At 46.6% G+C, this 23,339-nt stretch overlaps 1 protein-coding gene and 1 long non-coding RNA gene across 8 annotated transcripts in view; both read left to right on the forward strand.

Annotated features, from left to right (window-relative positions):
• Positions 1–12,206, forward strand: part of CD79A (CD79a molecule) — a 140,269-nt gene extending 128,063 nt beyond the window's left edge. For 6 of the 7 annotated variants that reach the window (XM_063942388.1, XM_063942386.1, XM_063942385.1 and 3 more), the window contains 3 exons: positions 1,729–1,847; positions 9,428–9,490; positions 11,054–12,206. In XM_063942388.1, coding sequence (XP_063798458.1) covers positions 1,729–1,847; positions 9,428–9,490; positions 11,054–11,167 — 296 coding nt within the window. In that variant the 3' untranslated portion in view covers positions 11,168–12,206. Of the gene's footprint in view, positions 1–1,728; positions 1,848–8,016; positions 8,346–9,427; positions 9,491–11,053 lie in introns of those variants that run through there. The other variant, XM_063942384.1, reaches the window with a different exon arrangement.
• A 5,586-nt stretch (positions 12,207–17,792) lies between these two features.
• Positions 17,793–20,171, forward strand: LOC134967002 (uncharacterized). The gene is made up of 3 exons (XR_010188762.1): positions 17,793–17,847; positions 19,098–19,161; positions 20,120–20,171. It is a non-coding gene; the product is annotated as an uncharacterized LOC134967002 (long non-coding RNA).
• Positions 20,172–23,339: the final 3,168 nt, after the last annotated feature.

Consider the following 23,339-nt stretch of genomic DNA (forward strand, 5'->3'; position numbering starts at 1 on the left):
AGAAATCAGCAAATCAGAAGCGGTTAGCAAGTGTTGGTATCGCTATCGTCAGCGCTATGGTGGCCAATCCCGGGATCGGCGGGATCCTGGGATTTAGGGCCAAAAACGTCCGGGATTCAATCCCGGGATTGGAACCTCCAATCTCAGGGATTGAGGGTTCAGCGTTGAGCATCCACAGGACGCTCAGACGTTGCCCAGCTTCCTTCTTCCGGCCCCCCAGCGCATCGTGAGAGGTCATGCTGCGCCGTTACACGCCACTGGGTCATTTTTCAATCCCGATATCTGGGATTGGCTTCCCTAATCAGCGCATATTTGCGGTAATTCCATGACACCAGTAATTGATATGGCTCTGACAGACATACCGTATGAGGATGTCTGTACAGATCTATCCCTGTTCATGTCACCTGGCTGTGTCCATACTACACTTGGACTACAATAGACGAACCCTTTCCTTACCCCATCCCTTCTGCCAGTTACGTACATGTGCACGCAAGTGTCAGAATGAGCACATCTACATACACGCATCTGCCTGCGGACAGTTCTCTGAGCAGTGCAGAACCAATTTCCATATTTTACACTTCACAACCTGACATAACTCTAATAAGCCCTATAACATCAACCAGCAAATACTCAGTAATATGCAGTCATAATCCTAAAGGTTAGGTGGCGCTCTCTCAATGAGATGGCAGCATATACAAGATAGAGTTTAATCAGGTCCAGCACCGCAAAATCACATTATAGTGGTCATGTGAAGTGTGACGTAAATACAACACAGAAGAGAAAAATGCACATGCGCAGTTATATGGACATATGACGCGTATGTACAGGTAAAACTCAGAAAATTAGAATATCGTGCAAAAGTTCATTTATTTCAGGAATTCAACTTAAAAGGTGAAACCAATATCTTATATAGACTCATTACATGCAAAGTGAGATATTTCAAGCCTTTATTTGTTATAATTTTGATGATTGTGGCTTAGTTACAGCTTAAGAAAACCCCAAATCCAAAATCTCAGAAAATTAGATTACTACATAAAATCGATAAAAAAAGGGTTTTAAATACAGAAATGTCGGCCCTCTGAAAAGTAGAATCATGCATATGTACTCAGTACTTGGTCTGGGTCCCTTTTGCGTGAATTACTGCCTCAATGCGGCGTGGCATGGATTCTATCAGCCTGTGGCACTGCTGAGGTGTGATGGAAGACCCGGATGCTTCAATAGTGGCCTTCAGCTCTTCTGCATTGTTCCGTCTCATGTCTAATCTTTCTGTTGGCAATGCCCCATAGATTCTCTATGAGGTTCAGGTCAGGCGAGTTTGCTGGCCAATCCAGCACAGTAATCCCACGGTCATTGAACCAGGTTTTGGTACTTTTGGCAGTGTGGGCAGGTGCCAAGTCCTGCTGGAAAATGAAGTCAGGATCTCGGGATAGTGGGATTCCAAACGCCAGTCACCCGAACCCAACCCATATACCCTACAAATGTCAGTTTTGGGGGGTTTCCGGCAAAATTGCTTTAATAAATTAGCCTCTTAGTATGATGTGTTTAAAATTGTCCAATTAAAAATGAACCACCAATTAAAGGAGGTAATAAGGTACACTTTAGTTACGTATAACTAAAACAGCTTTTTCAGTGGCTATTAAGAAGCTTTGCTAGAACTTATTATACGCAGGGACCTTCAATGGAACTGGACCTACGCAGGGTCTTGAACCAATATCTTCTACATTTCAGAACCTCCTTTTTTCATCTTCTTTAATATTGCGGAGGCAACAAAGAACAGAGTCATCACGGCTGAGGGAGTCATACTGCTGCTTTGTGCTGTCATACCTGGGACCTTCCTACTGTACAGGGTATGTAAATGTTATTAGACTGATCAGCCCTATTCCCCACTGAAGCGTCACCGCAAACTGATTTACCAGTTACCAAAATTTATGCATGTGCTGAGTGCCCTGTGTTTCAGCCAGATATTGAGGAATAGACTGTAATCTGCAACTTTTCTCTATGGGCCCAGAGAGACAGAACCGAGGAACCTTCTCCCCTACACACTGTACACATACACCCCAGACTGAGAGCAGTGGTAGATGGTAGAGGCTGCCACATAGACACTCCCCTAGATCAGGTGCAATCACCAAGCAGCCGTGGGAGCGGTGACGCAACTTCCCGGTGTGGCCTCCTAGAGACCGGAACATGTGAAGAAATGTAACAGCGCTAGATGGTGGGTGCACTAATAAATAAATCTAATATATAAACATTACCATAGAAACACATAATTTGATGGCAGATAAGAACCACTTGTCCCATCTAGTCTGCTCATGCAAGACACACAATTACACACTAGGGTTAATTTTTGTTGGGAGCCAATGAACCTACTAGTATATTTTTGGAATGTGGAACGAAAACGGAGTACCCGGATGAAACCCACGCAAGCACGGGGAGAATATACAAACTCCACACAATGCATAGAAATATAAAACACTCAATGATGCAAATAAACATTTAAATGGCAGGAAGTACTAAAATGACATTTGGTAATTTAATTAACATATAACAATTGTCAAACAATTAGGTAAAATGCAAAAACAAACTTAGCAGCATTCATAGCAACATCAGGGTCCTAATCACAGGCATAGGCGTGCGCAGCACATTTAATTAGGGGGTGCACGATTGGAGGGGCGTGTCTAGCACCGCCTACATGGTGTGTCTAGCACCACCTATTGGGCGTGTCTAGCTCCGCCTATGTTTTTCCCTCTGGCTGGCCTGGCCAAATCCAGTAAGTAACAAAAAAAGAAAAAAAAAAATTAGATCTATGGGTGCAATCCAATCACAATGCCACACACCGTAATGCCCATTGTACAATGCCAAACACCGTAATGCCCATTACACATTATACCATACACCGTAATGCCCATTACACATTATACCATACACCGTAATGCCCATTACACATTATGCCACACACCGTAATGTCTATTACACGTTATGCTACATAATGTAACACCCATTATGCGTTATACCACACACTGTAACACCAATTACATACAGTATTATGCTACACACAGTTATGGCCCTAACACCATTGTATGCCCCATACACAATAATGCCCCTTACAAATGATGCCACACAGTAAGGCTTCTACTTTCTTTTAAATTACCTTCCTGTCAGGGGTCTCATGCTTGTCGCCAAGGGTTTTATGCACGTTGTCAGGGGTTTCATGCTGTGGGTTCCATGCTGGGCAGTGGGCGCAGCGGGAGGGGGTGTGGGGGAAGAACAGTGACAGGATAGCTGGCCGGGCTCGGCGGCATCTTGCAGGCACCACTGTGTGTGGTTATACTGTACTAGTAGGCGTGACGTGTGGGGGGTTCCGGACATTAGGGGGTGCCTGTGTGTACCAGGCACCCCCCGTGCACACACCTATGATCACAAGTAAAGCACAGACCAGTGTAGTGGAGCTGGAACAGTTCTTATTCACGGCTGTCGGACCATGTAGTACAATAGTCACATTATGAAGAATATAAAGATAATTGAAGATGAAAAGCTGAGTTATTATACACGTGAGTATAATCCAGCAATAATATGGGGAATTGTTACCAGTTCCTGACAAGAGGGGGACGGGGGGATCCGTTTAGCCAAAATGTCCTTGGCAGAGTGGTCTCCTCTAGTCCCTGGTATGTGGATGGTCACGTATTGTGTAACCCAGATTAGCTGGTATTGGTAGTGCAAGAAGGATGATTTAAATCCTGCGAGTGCTGGTCTGTGTCCACCCACCATCTAGCGCTGTGTTACATTTCTTCACGTTGCCATGTGGAACGTGTGTCTGGCCTACAGTGTTTCAGCTAAGCCCACTTCCAGGTGTCAATATACAGTATTGGAAAGTTGGAAGAGGAAAGGGATAAACCACCAATTAGCCAGTTTGATCGATGCCAGGCTCCTGTTGAACAGGTGCTGAAAGCTTGTGGTTTTATAGTGTGGCAGAGTAAATGACTTACCACTTACCACACAGCTCTCATTGCTAGCAGGCTGCAGGGTGGAGCTGAAGTCAGACAAGCCAAACAGAGCACATGGGCTAATCAGCATTACACAGGGAAGCAAACAAATGTTAACTCCTCAGGAAACAAATAAAATGACATGGCTTTCCAATTAGCCAATCGGGATAGAGCTTGGGTGGAGTTTATCCTTAAAAAAAAAAAAAAAAAAACTGTTTCCTGTGGGCGGGGTTATAGATCCTGGCCCAGCGGGCTACTCTAATAGACACATACCTCCCAACTTTTGATGTTTTGAAAGAGGGACACATGCGTGGCAAAGCCGCGCGCGCTCCCGAAAAGGGGTCGTGGCCTAAGAAAAGAGGGCGTGGCTTCGCGGGTGGACCCCCATTTTTGTCACTGAGGGGGCATGCCCAGCGCTCTGTGAGCCGCTGGCATGCCCCCTCTCCCTCTGTCTGCACTGAATAGACGCTGTGCGCATGCGCACAGTGTCTATTCACCGCTGCTCTGCTAAGCAGGGCAGCGAGTGACAGAGCCTCCCAACTGCCCTCCCCCCCCCACCGCGGGACACTGCGGCCCGCGGGTGGGACAGCGGGACAGTCCCCAAAATACGGGACTGTCCCGCGAAAATCGGGACAGTTGGGAGGTATGTAGACAGTCAGACTTTTTAGTGCAACAGATCACCAAGAAGAAATTATTTTGTTAATATATTTGCTGTATTAACTGCAACGTCCCCTTAAGGCGTTATTTGACCATATTATGACTGTGAGCAGAGTGACACCAGCTGTCAGTCAGCAGAGCGGTGGAGGGATACAGCACTGGGTCAGTGAAAGCATGGAGTAAAGTTGGCACATTGAAGGACATCAATGTCACCAATGTATTTACCATTGGTCATAAAACACTGATACCACTAGAACACTGGCAGCAAAACATTGATGTTGTCTATCAGTGACCCTTCCCCACCAGCACAGCATGCAGGCACATGTAACATCACAACTGCTGCTTCTCATACCTGGATTACAGGACTATAAGTACAATATCTCTCTCTACACCAAAAAGGGATCTATGCACTAAGATACTCTACTGCAGTGGTGGCAAACTTGCGGCCCTTCCGCATTATTTTGCGGCACGCGGGCAGGGGTCCCTTTGCGGCCCAATGGCAGGTGGTAACAGGGCAGAACTGGGTTCCCGGCGTTCTGCCTCCGTCCACTTATGGTAACGTTGCCCCGCTGCCTGCACCGCCCACCAGCATCCATGCGGTGATGTGAAGCAGCCAGCAGGGAGCCCTGACCGCCAGAGCCCTTAAAGCCGGAGCACTGACCCCTGAAGCAGCATAGCCATGAAGGAGCATCCATGCTGCACAGGGGGATGGGGGTGTAATCGGGGCATTATGTGTATTAGGCACTATACTGAGGGACATTATGTGTAACTGGCACAATACTGGGAGACATTATGTGTAACTGGCACTATACTGGGAGACATTATGTGTAACTGGCACTGTACTGGGAGACATTATGTGTAACTGGCACTATACTGGGAGACATTATGTGTAACTGGCACTGTATTGGGGACATTATGTGTAACTGGCACTATACTGGGAGACATTATGTGTAACTGGCACTATACTGGGAGGCATTATGAGTAACTGGCACTATACTGGGAGACATTATGGGTAACTGGCACTATACTGGGAGGCATTATGTGTAACTGGCACTATACTAGGGGACATTATGTGTAACTGGCACTATACTGGGAGATATGTGTAACTGGCACTATACTGGGAGACATTATGAGTAACTGGCACTATACTGGGAGACATTATGTGTAACTGGCACTATACTGGGAGGCATTATGTGTAACTGGCACTATACTAGGGGACATTATGTGTAACTGGCACTATACTGGGAGGCATTATGTGCAACTGGCACAATACTGGGAGACATTATGTGTAACTGGCACTGTATTGGGGACATTATGTGTAACTGGCAGTATACTGGGAGACATTATGAGTAACTGGCACTATACTGGGAGACATTATGTGTAACTTGCACTATACTGGGAGGCATTATGAGTAACTGGCACTATACTAGGAGACATTATGTGTAACTTGCACTATACTGGGAGGCATTATGAGTAACTGGCACTATACTAGGAGACATTATGTGTAACTTGCACTATACTGGGAGGCATTATGAGTAACTGGCACTATACTGGGGCATTATGTGTAACTGGCACTATAGTGGGGGCATAAAAATATTCGGAAATTCCAAGCATTTTGGATAAGGGATACCCGACGCGTGTGTGTGATATATATAAACTCTTCCAGTTTCTTGCGGAACACACAAGACTTAGACCTTGATAATTCGGCCGAGTTGGGATTTTGAGTTTGACATGCCTGCTCTAGTGTTTACGCAGACCATGTAAAAGGGACATAAAGGAAGGGCTTTCCAGTTGCGGTGTTACATGCTAAGGAACTTGTCAATTACTTCTGTAAGCACAAATGACTCCTAGATGTATCATGTATTTGAGGACACTTGCACTCATTGCCAAAACTGCTCAGATCATTGAAACATGGGAGCATGTACATTGTTCTGCTACAGCCTGGCCATAGAGCTTTATCTCTCCCCACTCTTCCAAGACATAGACAAGTGCATAAAGCCAGCTTCAAATCGTTCTCCGCAAGGTAACTCTCCTCCCTCACATGCCAGGACCCGGCTAATCTCCCATCTCCCTCCCACTCCTCACATTGAATGGAGCCAGAGATTGTTTATGGGTCAGCTCATGGCAACTTTGCATGGAGGAAAAGGGCGGAAGCTTAATGTGTGTTGAAATGTATTGGCGAATGGCAGCTCTTACTGCAGGACTTCTACCCAATCACCAGAGGGATTATGTCAGTCACTAGGTTAGGCTGCATCTTAGCAGAAGCTGAGGCCATGTTAGCTGCACATGCCATAAAGGGATATTTGTTATTTATACGCCCAATCAGAACAAAGACATGAATGAAAGAAGAAAATCAATCGATGGTGAGAAAACAATGCAAACTCACTAGTGATGGTAAAGGAAAAAGAGGCAGCTTACATGAAGATCTAAGTGGAGGCAACTAGGAGTATCACTACCAGAGTGATGGGGACATGGAGCGTAGCTCCGCCCCTGACACATATGAAGCCACACCCCAAGGCCCTGATTGGCCCGTAACTCAATACTAAAGTAGCTGTGAAATCATCGATGGTTCCCTTTCAGACAGTTTCACACCATCGAGGTTATCCATAAATGGTACTACTGATGGATAACCCACCGATGCCCATCCCAATGACAAATAAAGCAGATTGTTACAATCAAAGTACAGTGGGAGCATCATCAAAACCTGTCTCTGCCACACAACACACGTCTACATGATAAACGTTCATAGATCCAACTTGTTTCAAATACTAATAATGGTGTAACCAGCTCTGATACAGTGTTATAGGCCCTACACACTGGCCGATATTCTGAAAGATATGAACGATCTCGTTCATAAATGAACGAGAACTTGTTCATATCTTTCAGTGTGGAGGCTCCAGCGATGAACGATGCGCGGCCCCGCGCTCGTTCATCGCTGATCTCCCGTCGGCTGTGCATGCAGGCCAATATGGACGATCTCGTCCATATTTGCCTGCACTTCAATGCAGCCGGGTGACGGGGGGAGTGAAGAAACTTCACTCCCCCCGTCACTGCCCCCCCCCGCCGCCGGGTTGCTCGTCGGCCGTATCGGCCGTCGGGCACCTCGGCGGCGCATCGCCGAGTGTGTAGGGCCCCTTAGGTACGCCGCTAAATCTCATGCACGCTAACTGCAGACTGTCAGGATGTTTGACGCTTTGTCCTAGAATAAAAGTGCGCTGTGACCTTGGATGTTATCTGTCGTGCATTTATAATCTGCAGTTATTTAATTAAATACAGTATTGTAAGCCTTCTTTTTATTATAGGATAAAAAGGTGTGCTTAACCTGTTCATTATTTTTGTGAGGATAAGAAAGCCATTTAAAATGTTTCCTGTTTTATAGCGACATCAACGCGCTCAAGGGCGCCATCATATTTGGGAAGCTTATTTTCCATCAGGCAAAGCCAGGAATAATGATTACACATCCTTGACCGCTGTAGAGTTGTTGGCAGTCCAAGGGGCACTTCTGGAAACCTAGACCAGCTCAAGAATCTAATAGCAACAATGACGCTTTTCCCAGCATGCCTTTCTCACAAGTCTTACTAACGTCCATTGTGCTAATATAATAAATCCCGGCTGTCGCCACATCTATCCGCAGCCTGGTCTTTGCTTCTCCCTGAGTGACCTATACTTGTAACATATACATGACTACTGAAATAAAGACTGTGTGACATACCACATTGAGTATGACTACATTTGTTTAAGATAACATTAAATGTACAGCACACTCTGATTTACAGGAAAGATATGTACTAAGCAAAAAGTTTCAGGAACTGATTAAAGCCACGTAACACAAAGGGGAACATTAATGAGAATCAGTGTAAAGGACAAAGGTTACGTGATGCCATAGTCGCCAATCAGATTCGAAGGGGTACATTTACCATACTACCGGTTTTGCTTTCAATTGAAAGCCGATGGGCATCGATTGTGGTTATGAGAATCAAAATACAGCATTTACTAAGCATCGGTTTTGAATTTCATTTTGAAACTGCCGTTAATGCCCATCGGTTCCTAAGCCTCTATCCTGCCGCAAACCCACCGAAAAACTGACATAAATCAGCCCTGGTTTACAAGTACTGCACAGATTCCAAGGATCTGCAGAGGCAGATAAATCTTATCAAATGTCAATAAATGCTACATTTAAAAAAAATATGAAGGGTTCCCCCCAACTGATAACCAGCCCTAGGCTGGTAGCGGCGGGGGGGGGGGGGGGGGGGGGGAATGAGTGATGGGACAATGAATAACTGGCCCCCAGACTTTTTACTAATGAGCACAAGGATTGCCCAGCAAGGATTAGAGGAACAATAGAGAGAGACCTGCAGTGTGGGGGTCCCCACACCATATCATCACCAACCCTAGGACAGCTGCTACAAGTGATGGTTTCCTGAGGGAAGTGGGACCCACAAAAAAACAAAAACACGTGCTGGTGTAAATTTGGGATTAGTCCCTCAATATTTCTGCTAGCCTGATACACTTAAGGTATACTTGTCTACTCTCCTGAAATGTCTGGTAGACTCCTGAATTTCATGCAGTCATACTGGACAGTTACTGTATATAGGTGAATGCTGCTGTATTACACCTATCGCATTATCCCAGCCTGACCCCTCTACCCAGCTGTGGGATGACGAGAATCATGTAATTGCTCCCCTGCACCTGCCCGTTGCTCCAAAAATTTGGCAAGAATGATTAGAGGTGAACACTATACCAGTATATGTTGCCTTATTTACTCATTATCTTGCCTATTCCGTCCTTAGAAACGATTGGAAAATATCAATTCACTGTCCCTGAAGGACGCAGAAGGAGAGAATATATATGAGGTAAGAACTTGCTGGGCAGGCACCATCTGGAATATGACTAGTTATGTTTTTGCTGCCCATAAAAAGTATTTGTCACTAACAAAAACTAAGGCTGACACCTGCAGGCTGAGAGGAGGTACTGCACTCGATCATGAAAGAATATAACGACTGATTTGATTGCTATTATTTAGCTGTTAAAGAGCCCAGTGTTGCAGTGTTTATTTATCCATCTTTCCATACCCTTGTCTGTCCCTCCAAACATCTCTCTCTTTCATCTTTGTCTCCTGATTGCCCTCTGGGGGTGGTACCCGTGGGCAGTGGGGCAGGCATGTTTGGGGGAGGTAAAACCATGGGTGGGCGAGTGCTGGCTACTGGCGCTGACTGGAGGGAACACTCTGTCCTCCTTCCTGTCTCTTTAATCTCTGCCCAACCTTCTGTCATTCTCTGTCTCATCTCTGTTCCCCTATGTTTATCTTTCATTTCTGTCTGCCCACTGACTCCAGGGATGGTAGCGAGCAGGGGCAGGGGTGCAGGTGTATTTGGAGGAACCCAAGTAAAGGGTAAAGCTGCATGTGGGAACAGACCTCCATGCATTCATACAGCGCTGCCTGCAGGCTGTGTGACCAAGAGTCGGGCAGCCAGTGAGAGCTCTGAGGGAACAGGGGGTGGGGTACCCCTCCAGCTCTCACTGTGCCTGTAATGGGCCCTACACACTGATAGATCCGCCGCCGAGCTGCCCGACGGCGGATACGGCCGACGGGCGACCCGCTGGCGGGGGGGCAGTGACAGGGGGAGTGAAGTTTCTTCACTCCCCGTCACCCGGTTCCATAGCAGTGCAGGCAAATATGGATGATCTCTAATTGGGGTTCCCCGCCACTTTATGCAGAACACGACACCAAAAAAGTAAAAAAAACTCTCACGTGTCGACCATTTTCATGTGTCGACCATTAGTCCATGTCGACCATATCAATGTTGACCAATAGTGGCCGACCTAATGAGTGTCGACCTTAACATTGTCGACCATTCATACCGGAACCGACAATTACATTATATGTGGGTATTAGAGCAAATATTTGTACCTCATAGTTAACTAATTGCATAGTCACTCCTTAGCCAATCTTTAGCCTGTGGACATGTTTGGGTTGAGTGGGGGTAAAGATTTATTATCACTGCACAGGACACAAAGAAGAATATACACCTGTTTTTTTTATCCCATAAGGCAGGAGCTCAGAGAGGTGTGTGTGTGTGTGTGTGTGTGTGTGTGTGTGTGAGTGTGTGTGTGTGTGTGTGAGTGTGTGTGTGTGTGGGGGGGGGGTTGGTATGGAATACTGTGGCAAGGAATTCTATAGGGCCTGTAAGAAGGAGGAGTAACCATGCTCACAGATGTGCTCTGTGATGGCATCCACCATGCGTACATACTAGATGAGGGGACATGGACGTGCCCCCTCCTGTAGCCATGCTCTCCCTGCACCTGGGCCAGTGGAGATCTCAGCAGCCCTGTGGCTATAGGTAGAACAGGCCTTATATCTTGGAGAATGAATCACTGCAGCAATGTATAATGTGTTTGTTATAACTGTCTCACAGGGTCTAAACCTGGAGGACTGTTCAATGTATGAGGACATTTCTCGCGGCCTGCAAGCCACCTATGAGGATGTGGGCACCATGCGAGCACTTGCCACTGAGCTGGAAAAGCCTTGATCGCTCCTGATGCCAGCGTTAGAAGAATTTGTGCCACCTGGGAGAAAAACCATCAGAAACCGGCGCTGCAGATGTATTATACCGATGGTTTCTGTGTATATCAGCCTACCAGCCAGCTTGCCTCCTCTATGACCAAATATGCTAATCCCCTGCCTCGTTATGCATGACTGTACATAGATCACACAATCCTGCACTGTGCTCTGCAGCGTCTCCTTTGCAGCAACTTGCAATTCAGTCCGTGGTGGATGTAGTTATACAGGGGCTGAATCAAGTTTCACCCAAATCAGCTTCGGGCACGGAACTAAATCTGGAGATTTGCCATATGCAGATCTGTGTGACCGCAGCGCCCCCATACGCACGTTTGTAGAAACAGCTGTCACCATTATCAGTCACCTGTACCAGCCCAATACCTGATGCAGGAAATCCATCTGAAATCAGTCGGAACTCTGCGTATGCAGAACTCTAAAAAGATGGCAGTTCCGCCGACATGCCAATGACAAGTCCTCCCTCGCACTGGCATAGGTGCGAACACCTCGTTTCCACCTAGTTACTCCCATTCAGTCGCAAGAGATCACCCATAATTGCATATGCTGGCTACACACCCTGAACCCGTCACTAACACACTCACACAAGATCCGCCCGGAACACAGGATTCCGTCCAGCTGTGATTCAGCCCCACAATGCAGAATTGCTATTTTCTATTATTATGTTACTAATGCAACATTTAAAGCCTAAGATCAAAGTATATACTGTAGCTCTACTAATAAGTCAGTGAATAAATATCAGCCGCACCGTTATGTAATATCTTCCTTATCTATGTATTTTCTAGACTGCTTATTTAATGATATATTGACCTATAAAAATTATGTTTTATGGTGCTGTAGTTTCTAAGCTAAACGTTGCTGGGAGCAGCTGTAATATCACATATTGTATATAATGTCTATGGCTGTATCCTCTACACAGGCATCACTCCTTATATAGGGACAACAGTGTGACATGTTATACCTACAATAAACCTTCGTACAGTTTGGTAACAATGGATTGTGGGCCTATTTCAGACCTGATTGCAGCAGCAAAAATTTTCTCTAATGGGCAAAACTATGTGCAGTGCAGGTGGGGCAGATGTAACATGTGCAGAGAGAGTTAAATTTGGGTGGGATGTGTTCAAACTGAAATCTAAATAGCAGTGTCAAAAATAAAGCAGCCAGCATATACCCTGCACAGAAACAATATAACTCACCCAATTCTAACTCTCTCTGCACATGTTACATACCCTCCAACATGACCCACCCCACTAGGTACAAAATGCTCTGTTTCTGGACTTCCCTCTTAATTTACTATTGCAATCACCTGTGAAGAAACAGCTTTCTTATCATTTAACTAGTTCAACACAGGTGATGGAAATCATAAATTAAGAGGGAAGTCCAGGAACAGAGCATTTTGTACCTAGTGGGACGGGTCATGTTGGAGGGTCTGATGTTACATCTGCCCCACCGGCAATGCACATGGGGCCTAATTCAAACTTGATCGCAGCAGCAAATTTGTTAGCTAATGGGCAATTGAGCCGCATGTTTGGGGATTGCGGGGATGATGTCACTGAACGCGATCGTAATTAATAAACAAATATAGTCTTATAGGCTGTTATAAATTTACAGTATAATTCTGGTACTTGTTTTTAAGAAAAGAGATTAATAAAAGTAAAATTTCCATATTGATTTAAGGGATAGAGTGCACCCACCCCCAATCCAATTTCTTTCCTCTATTGGTCTAGTGCACAGGTTCTCAAACTCGGTCCTCAGGACCCCACACAGTGCATGTTTTGCAGGTCTCCTCACAGAGGGGCAGATTTATTAAGCTCGGTGAAGTGATAAAGTGGAAGGTGATAAAGGATCAGCCAATCAGATCCTAACTGCCACGTTACAGGCTGGGTTTGAAAAATTACAGTTAGTAGCTGATTGGCTGGTCTTTTATCACCTTCCAATTTATCACTTCACCGAGCTTAATAAATCTGCCTCAGAATCACAAGTGAAATAATTAGCTCCACCTGTGGAGCTTTTAAAATGTGTCAGTAAGTAATGAATACACCTGTGCACCTGCTGGGTTACCTGCAAAACATGCACTGTGTGGGGTCCTGAGGACCGAGTTTGAGAACCACTTGTCTAGTGTGTGTGTATATATATATATATATATATATATATATATATATATATATACATATATAAGGGCATCACCTAATTTAATTGGTCATATATGCATGTAGTCTAGTTAAGGACCTATCTCCCTAGTAATAATAATATTAATTTTGCACGGCTACGATCAGTTACTCAGATCAGCGGGGGGACTCCCAGCATACGGCCAGTCCGCTCCGCATGTCACGCCCTACCCCGCCGCACAAGTACAAAAGCATCGCACAGCGGCGATGCTTTTGTACTTGACAAGTAGCTCCCTACCAGCGCAGCTCCAGCGTGCTGGCAGGGAGCTACTAGTCGCTGTCCAGGTTGCAGCGGCTGCGTGTGATGTCACGCAGCCGCCATGGCCTGCCCCCGTATGGTCCAGGCATGCCTGCGTTGCCTGCATCGCGCCCCTAAAACGGTGGCCAAACGCCGCCCTCCCGCCCAGTGACCGCCTCTGCCTGTCAATCAGGCTGAGGCGATCGCAGAGCTGAGATGGCCATCGACTGTCTGGCATGTGCCGGCGACTGCGGTGATGGCGCATGCACAGTTCAGACCTGATCGGTTGCTGTGCAAAAACGCACAGCAGCGATCAGGTCTGGATTAGCCCCATTCTCTCTTGGTGTGTGAATCTTCCTCCTCTCTTCATGAGCTGTATAATACTAGTTAGCACAAGTACATGATTACATTTTCACTGTAATGGTCAATAAGAAAACAAGGATGGAGAAGACAGCCACCAAATCAGGTACAAATGTGACTATTAACGTTCCCGGTTTCTGTGTGATAACATAAATGTGTAATGATTTTATAAAGGAACACAATGATCTATTCTTTCCTCAGGAAATGAGGGACAATTTCATGTCAGTATAGGAAATGATTCTAGTAACTTGCACCAGGTTGCTGCCCAGAACACGACGCTGTCACACTACAGCCGATTGTGATGTCACCCTACAGACGGTTGTGATGTCACAGACAGTCAGTTGGTATAGGGGACCACTGGCTGCGTGTGGGTCAGTGTGAGTTTGAGCTGCTTGTAGTGAGTTGAGTGTAGAGTTTTCTCTTACTACAACGATTAGAGCAAGTAGATATCACATTATTGCTAGCGAAGTCTCTGCACCTCATAGAGGTGTATGATGACGGCAATGGTTAGCCTTTCTGATTTGGCCAATTTAGCCATCAGTGGCCCAGACGCTCAGTCAGTGAACGTTGGAGCTCTTCATAGCCTTATACATGGCATAATAAACCATCTTAACATCGGCCATGTAAAAGTAGAGCATCATACAGAAGACCGGAGGGTCTTACAACCACCAGCGCAGGTGGTAAAACTGGAGAAGAGGAAGGACCAGGGGACAGCTGCCCACCAAAAGGTCCCAATAATGGAAAGGCCTACTAGACTGCCCCCTATTCCAAACACCCAGGGGCAGACGTCAGGCCGTAAAGGAAGCACTTCTGTGAAGAAGATGAAGAAACATCTGAAGGCCGAGATGAACAGAGTGTGCAGGGTAAGAAATACAGTGTTGTAATAATGATATAATCATCCATCATATGAGCATTTATTGTTAGAAGGCGCTGGTGTGTTAGGCCTACCATGCAATCCCTTTAAACCGGGACACTCATGACTGACACAGGTTCTGTGGCTGGCTGGCTTCAAGCCCTCATGTCACCTGGCTTTAATCAGCTACAGAACCTGTGTGATTCATGAGTGTCTCGGTTTAAAGAGGGGGTACGGTAAGCCTACTTTTACACCCCATGCCCCTTATCCCAACTCCACACATATGTACATCAACTAGGTGTCATTATCCTATAATGGGCAAAGGATGTCCGAAAATGGACATAATAGTAAAAAGATATAGGGGCAGATGTATCAAGCCTTCTATAAAAGTGGAGAAGTTGCCCAAGCAATTAGCTTATTGCTATCATTTTACAGAATAGATTTGATAAATGCTAGTTAGAAGGGAATTAGTTGCTACTGTACTGTATCCGCATGTCCTCTTCTCCACTCTTTACAAGGTCAGATACATTTCCTCCATAATCTTTGTCAGTCTCCCGTATCACGTATCTCCATGGGCGGAATGGGAACTTAAAATGGTTCTGTGGAAATGTCTGGCAGTGGCCTCATGTAGATGGGAGCAAATAAAATGTAGGCAGACCCAACACAAATGTAGGCACGGCTAATAAACAGATAGCCCTAGCCACAATACAATATATAGATCATAGTCATGTGACTGCCACAGAATACTGTTAGTATCCTAGTGACTGTCATATAGTAAAGACATCATACCAGTGACTGCTAAACAATACACAAAGTGTCACAGTGACCACCATCACTACAGTGTGCCAGTGACTGCCATATAGTGCAAATAGTATCCTGGTGATTGCCATACAGTACCGATGCTATGATAGTGACCATCTTAGTAAACAGCATACTAGTGACCACAATGCAATACAGACAGCATCCCAGTGTCTGCAACAGAATACAGAGAGCATTGTAGTGACCTCCATACAATATCAAGAACTTCTCAGTTACTGCCATACATTACACGAACATCCCAGTGACCACAATACAGTACATTGAACAGCCTAATAACCACCACTACAGCTGGGCAAGCACAGGTAGTATTTTAGCTATACATGAGACCATCTTCCTGCTGAGTTCAAGCTTGTCAGTAAAGATCTCTTATTATTATCTGATCCCAGGAGGACCTGCAGTGGATTAATGAGCAGATAAGTGATCTAGACAAGAATACAGCTAGAAGGGAAGATTTGCTCATCCTCCAGACAGCGATGATGGACATCAAGAAGCAGGTGGTAAGTAGACAAATTCTTCCCTCCATGGGATACAATAGAATAAAATGAATTAACAGTTCCTGCAGCAGTTTCCTGAGTTAGAGCAGGAGGGGGCGGGGTTAGGGCAGGAGGGGGCGGGGTTAGGGCAGGAGGGGAGGAGTAAGGGCAGGAGGAAAGAAGCAGAAGGGAAGGAGTTAGGACAGCAGCAGCAGGGAATGATTTAGGACAGGAGAAGGGGAGTTAGATAGTTTAACCAAAGAAAACCCAATAAAGTACAGCTGTCACCTACACAATGCAGCCAGCGATTTTGTGGGCTAATTTTATAGTCATGAGAATGCAGCACATGTAGGGGGTCTGTTTACTATGCAGCTGTGGTAATAAGCATCATGTATCGCTACATATTGCAGGAATATATAATATTGTATCGCTGGTCCCCTCTGGCGGTAGCCACTAATGACATTGTGAGAATACCTGGACCCATACCTCCCAACTGTCCCAATTTTCGCGGGACTGTCCCGCTGTACCACCCACGGCACGCAGTGTCCCACGGTGGGGGGGGGAGTTGGGAGGATCCTGCACTCGCTGCCCTGCTTAGCAGAGCAGCGGTGAATAGACGCTGTGCGCATGCGCACAGCGTCTATTCACTGGAGTCAGAGGGAGAGGGGGCATGCCAGCTGCTCACAGAGCGCTGGACATGCCCCCTCAGTGATGAAAACAGGGCGTGGCTCGTGATCGCGCGTCCTCAGCGAAGCCACACCCCTTTCCTTAGGCCACACTCCTTTTTGGGAGCGCGAGCGGCTTCGCCGCGCGTGTGTCCCTCTTCATAGAAGTTAAAAGTTGGGAGGTATGTGGACCTTCCATGTTAAATTACCCACCCTTTCCTATAGACCAACTTCCCCATATCAGTAAGTGGCGCAAAACAAGTTACCACATTGTGCTAAACTGAGAGAAGCACAGATATGCCAAACCGATGGTGATTTAGTGTATACCCGACCACACCCAAGATCACAGAGCATCTAGAATTCCCAAATAGAAAATCCGGAACAATTATGGTGACACCTCCATCTGCAGAAACATCTCCCAGATCTGTCCACACTGCACCATAATCTGCCTACACCGTGTCTGTTACACTGCCATGCTCTCTCTCCAGCCACATAGTGGGGTCTGTGATGTGTATGCTACACTTACTGTATCACAGGTAAATGGACGACGTATGCTCCAGCTTATAGCTGCCCTTCTCCATGCGTAACCCTAACACTTACAGGAGAGAGAAAACTGGTGCAGTTATGTGTAATGTGCGCTGCAACAGGAGAGTTTACAGATTGTTGGTTAAATACAGAAAGCAAGACGCGGAGGGGTGTGGGAGAGCGCCAGCTAGAGGAGAAATCGGGTAATGCAATACACTAATGGTGGATGATAGGCAGCGCTCAGTCCTAGGAGTGGGAGACTGGGTATGAGAGAGGAAATGCTGGGGGTATAGAGAAGGGGAAGAACAGGAAAGGTAAAATGAATCAGGAGCATAAGATGTAGGTGCATGAGGGGGTAATACAGAAATATGTACCTCTCATTTCATACTGTATAGTACACAGCTCCATCATATATTATACTCATTTACATGGTAACAACATGTACTAACCACTCTTACCTGTCCCATGTATGTTATTGCAGAAGGAAATTGAGGCCAAGCTGGATGCCCTGGTTAAATCCTTGCCAAGACCCCAGGTAAGTAACCTGAAGGGGGAGGAAATTCTCTGACCAGAAATGTCAAGACTTGCAGAATGGGGGCAGATTTGGGGAACACTGAATAAATTATACTGTAGCTGTGGGACAGCCCATAGGGAGCAGCCAGCGAATAACACCAGCTGTGGGACAGCCCATAGGGAGCAGCCAGTGAATAACACCAGCTGTGGGACAGCCCATAGGGAGCAGCCAGCGAATAACACCAGCTGTGGGACAGCCCATAGGGAGCAGCCAGCGAATGACACTACCTGTGGGACAGCCCATAGGGAGCAGCCAGCGAATAACACCAGCTGTGGGACAGCCCATAGGGAGCAGCCAGTGAATAACACCAGCTGTGGGACAGCCCATTGGCAGCAGCTAGTGAATAACACCAGCTGCGGGACAGCCCATAGGGAGCAGCCAGCTAATAACACCGCCTGTGGGACAGCCCATAGGGAGCAGCTAGCGAATAACACCAGCTGTGGGACAGCCCATAGGGAGCAGCCAGCGAATAACATTGACTGTGGGACAGCCCATAGTGAGCAGCCAGCAAATAACACCGGCTGTGGGACAGCCCATAGGGAGCAGCCAGCGAATAACACCAGCTGTGGGACATCCCATAGGGAGCAGCCAGCTAATAACACCAGCTGTATGACAGCCCATCGGGAGCAGCCAGCAAATAACACCAGCTGTGGGACAGCCCATAGGGAGCAGCCAGCGAATAACACCAGCTGTGGAAGAGCCCATAGGGAGCAGCCAGCAAATAACACCAGCTGTGGGACAGCCCATAGGGAGCAGCCAGCAAATAACACCAGCTGTGGGACAGCCCATAGGGAGCAGCCGGCTAATAACACCAGCTGTGGGACAGCCCATAGGGAGCAGCCAGCAAATAACACCAGCTGTGGGACAGCCCATTGGGAGCAGCCAGCTAATAACACCAGCTGTGGGACAGCCCATAGGGAGCAGCCAGTGAATAACACCAGCTGTGGGACAGCGCATAGGGAGCAGCCAGCTAATAACACCAGTTGAGACAACTCATAACTGCCGCTGCTGGCGTCCTGGGGTGCTATACGCGATATTATATTCACAACCAATTGAAAATAATGTAAAAGTGGTTATGTACTAACATTCTGAATAGCAGTTACCATGCTGGTTTTGTTAACCTTTAATATCTGAGAGGTTTTTTGCCTCACCCTATATAATAGTTTGCATCTGATGATTGTGTTACATAGGCTTCTCTGTCTCTTCAACAGGATTCTCATATTGTCCTGGCTGATGAGTCCGGCAGCACAGAACACCGGCAGGGCAGTATTACAGGTAATGTGCCAATAGGGCAATATGGGGGTATGAAGGCACAATTGCATCATCGTGGCCCTGCCCACCATTATACAAAGCCACCAATACCAGCAATGTAAAGTGAGGGGTGGGGCCATGATTATGTAAATCAGCATGAATGTCATCAGCAAGTCGCATGGACCACCCACTGTACTCTGAAAGTAGGTGGCGCCAGGTGGCAGCGGGGGGCTCCGGGACACTTGTCTGCTTTTTCAGGAGTTTACCGAGATTTGGTCATTACACAATTAATAAACCCCGCAGTCATTTCACAATCAGCAATGTGTTTTCTGCCATTATACTAAACACTAGAGTATGGCAGTATTTCACAGACTCCGTCTTCAGGGTATCCTGACAGTGCATGTTTTCAAGATCTCCCCTTGCTGGAGGACCGGTATCTTACTACTAACACATTTTAAAAGATACACATGGAAAACATGCCCTGTTAGGGTGCCCTGAGGGCAGATTTGGGGCACACTGCTATGGGGTATTAGAATGTAAGTGCAGAGGGGTATAGCAGACGGAGACACTTGCTAGGTCTGTAGTGATGTTCGTAAAGCTCCAAGATATAATGTGTTCCTTATTGTAAAGGGCAAATGGGCATACAGTGATATATATACACTTATATTTAATTACTTCCATTATGTAACTGGTCTTTCCTGTGTATAAAATATTAAATAATAATCCCATTGGTCGGGCACTGCACAGCCAGACCACTTGGGTATACTCGGTGCTCTACTTTGGAATTATCCATAAATTACAGAGTAGTGACCACCCAAACCCTCCCAATACATATTAATATTCAGGGGTGTAATGAAGCTGCCTAGTCACGCTACCCTTTTACCCTCATAAATAACGTTCCATGCTACACTGTAACTGAGATAGTATGCATACCCCGAGCAAGTAAAGATGTTCTATAAAATGTATATACCTCTCCTTCCAGCTGTGCCCAGAGTACCAGCGCCACCTGCACAACCCAGAGCAAAGGACACAAAGTAAGTACAGTACAAACATATGTATTTTATTATTTCTCATCACACAGACATGGCTACAAAGCTGTATCTGCTGCGTTACATCCCTGCGTCATTACACCGCACACTCCCATGGTCATACAGACATGGCTACAGAGCTGTACCTGCTGCATTACATTCCTGTGTCATTACACTGCACACTCCCATGGTCATACAGACATGGCTACAGAGCTGTACCTGCTGCATTACATTCCTGTGTCATTACACTGCACACTCCCAGGGTCACACAGACACGGCTACAAAGCTGTATCTGCTGCGTTACATTCCTGTGTCATTACACCGCACACTCCCAGGGTCACACAGACATGGCTACAGAGCTCTACCTGCTGCGTTACATCCCTGCGTCATTACACCACACTACCAGGGTCACACAGACATGGCTACAGAGCTGTACCTGCTGCGTTACAGCCCTGCGTCATTACACCGCACACTCCCAGGGTCACACAGACATGGCTACAGAGCTGTATCTGCTGCATTACATCCCTGCGTCATTACCCTGCACACTCCCAGGGTCACACAGACATGGCTACAAAGCTGTATCTGCTGCGTTACATCCCTGCGTCATTACACCGCACACTCCCAGGGTCACACAGACATGGCTACTGAGCTGTATCTGCTGCGTTACATCCCTGCATCATTACACCGCACACTCCCAGGGTCACACAGACATGGCTACAAAGCTGTATCTGCTGCGTTACATCCCTGCGTCATTACACCGCACACTCCCATGGTCACACAGACATGGCTACTGAGCTGTATCTGCTGCGTTACATCCCTGCATCATTACACCGCACACTCCCAGGGTCACACAGACATGGCTACAAAGCTGTATCTGCTGCGTTACATCCCTGCGTCATTACACCGCACACTCCCAGGGTCACACAGACACGGCTACAGAGCTGTATCTGCTGCGTTACATCCCTGCGTCATTATACCGCACAATCCCAGGGTCACACAGACATGGCTACAGAGCTGTATCTGCTGCGTTACATCCCTGCGTCATTACACCGCACACTCCCAGGGTCACACAGACATGGCTACTGAGCTGTATCTGCTGCGTTACATCCCTGCGTCATTACACCGCACACTCCCAGGGTCACACAGACATGGCTACAGAGCTGTATCTGCTGCGTTACATCCCTGCGTCATTACACCGCACACTCCCAGGGTCACACAGACATGGCTACTGAGCTGTATCTGCTGCGTTACATCCCTGCATCATTACACCGCACACTCCCAGGGTCACACAGACATGGCTACAGAGCTGTATCTGCTGCGTTACATCCCTGCGTCATTACACCGCACACTCCCAGGGTCACACAGACACGGCTACAGAGCTGTATCTGCTGCGTTACATCCCTGCGTCATTATACCGCACAATCCCAGGGTCACACAGACACGGCTACAGAGCTGTATCTGCTGCGTTACATCCCTGCGTCATTATACCGCACAATCCCAGGGTCACACAGACATGGCTACAGAGCTGTACCTGCTGCGTTATATCCCTGTGTCATTACACCGCACACTCCCAGGGTCACACAGACATGGCTACAGAGCTGTATCTGCTGCGTTACATCCCTGCGTCATTACACCGCACTCCCAGGGTCACACAGACATGGCTACAGAGCTGTATCTGCTGCATTACATCCCTGCGTCATTACACCACGTACATGCAGCAGTATGATAGCTTACAGTGTGTGAACAGGCGCTATTAGGAGGACGTCTGTGTGATGTGGGGGCAGCACTTTCATCCTCTTTGTCTTTTTCTTTAGTAATGACCACATTCCTGAGCACGACATAAATATGATCAGCTACAGGCATCGGCGTTACATCCAGCCGCAGCACATTGCCCCAAGTGTCGCTCAGAAGGGGAGTGTGGTGGATGCCCTGAAGGTAAGAGACATGGAACATGAGTGACATCAGAATAGACATGTTACTATAAACTGCGACCTATATACCATCCTGTTACACCCTGATCCCATACTGTCTTATTCCTGTCCCTCTGCCATATTCCTCTATCTTACCATATGTCCTCTCTTATCCTGCTTGTTATGCTTGACATGGAAAAGGTGGACAGTAAAAAAGGGCGACAGGTAGAAAGGTCGACTAGGAAATGATCGACAGAAAAACGGTTGACACAAGTTTTATGTATGTGACCACAATTATTGTAAACATATAAATGTGTGGGCTCGCCAGGCTTCAGACAAGGGTTACTATTCCCATTTTTAGTCCATGTGGATGGTTAATCAAGCAAAAGTAAAAAAAAAGTGAAAACCCCGCAAAAACTTGTCAACCACATGTGTATCAACCATTGTCATGTCGACCCTTTTACCTGTCGACCTTAAGCACTGTCTACCTTTTACCTGTTGACCATATGGTGTCGACCTATTGACCGTCTATTTGGACACCGTCTACCTATAACATTGGAACATATTCTACTCACCTCGCTCTACTGACCACATTTCCCACCAATACAGTTTTCATTTCTTCATATTTTCTAATTCCACCATTTCCTACCAGCAGGGGGAGACAGCGAGAGACCATTCTCCATCTACTCGCATTACCGATGGTGAGTAACAATCTATTCTTCATCATAAAGGGAGAGATAAGAAGGACGGGAAGGTGCAGGAGGGGGAGACATGGCGAGGGGGAATGTGTCTGGTCATTTGTATCACTGTATCTGAGGACTCTCCCTATGATAGGATGGATGTTATGCAGCAATATTTACGGTCATGAAATGTATGGGCTGACGCTGTGTCGTACTGGGGCAAAAAAATGTGCTCGCCACAGGATCTATTCCCACTCTATTGGTGTTGAGGAATAATCCTGTTTTGCTGGGATTCCGGCTGGCGGCATTGTCGGCTGGCGGGATTCCGGCGTCGGTGTCCTGAACGCCAGGATCCCAACAGCTGGCAAATTGAATGGAACCCATTTTAAATATTTTGCATCTAAATGACTAAAGTAAAACAACAATAATATAGTAGTAATAATAATAATAATAATAAATATTATTATTATTATTATGACGTAACATAATGAAGGGTATCCAATTACCTGCGGTCAATGACAGCGGGTAAATGTATAGCAGGGGGTTAACCTATTACCCACGATGCGGAGCACTCCTCCCCTTGA

Source organism: Pseudophryne corroboree, chromosome 10 (genome assembly GCF_028390025.1).
Source record: "Pseudophryne corroboree isolate aPseCor3 chromosome 10, aPseCor3.hap2, whole genome shotgun sequence".
Taxonomy (NCBI): Eukaryota; Metazoa; Chordata; class Amphibia; order Anura; family Myobatrachidae; genus Pseudophryne; species Pseudophryne corroboree.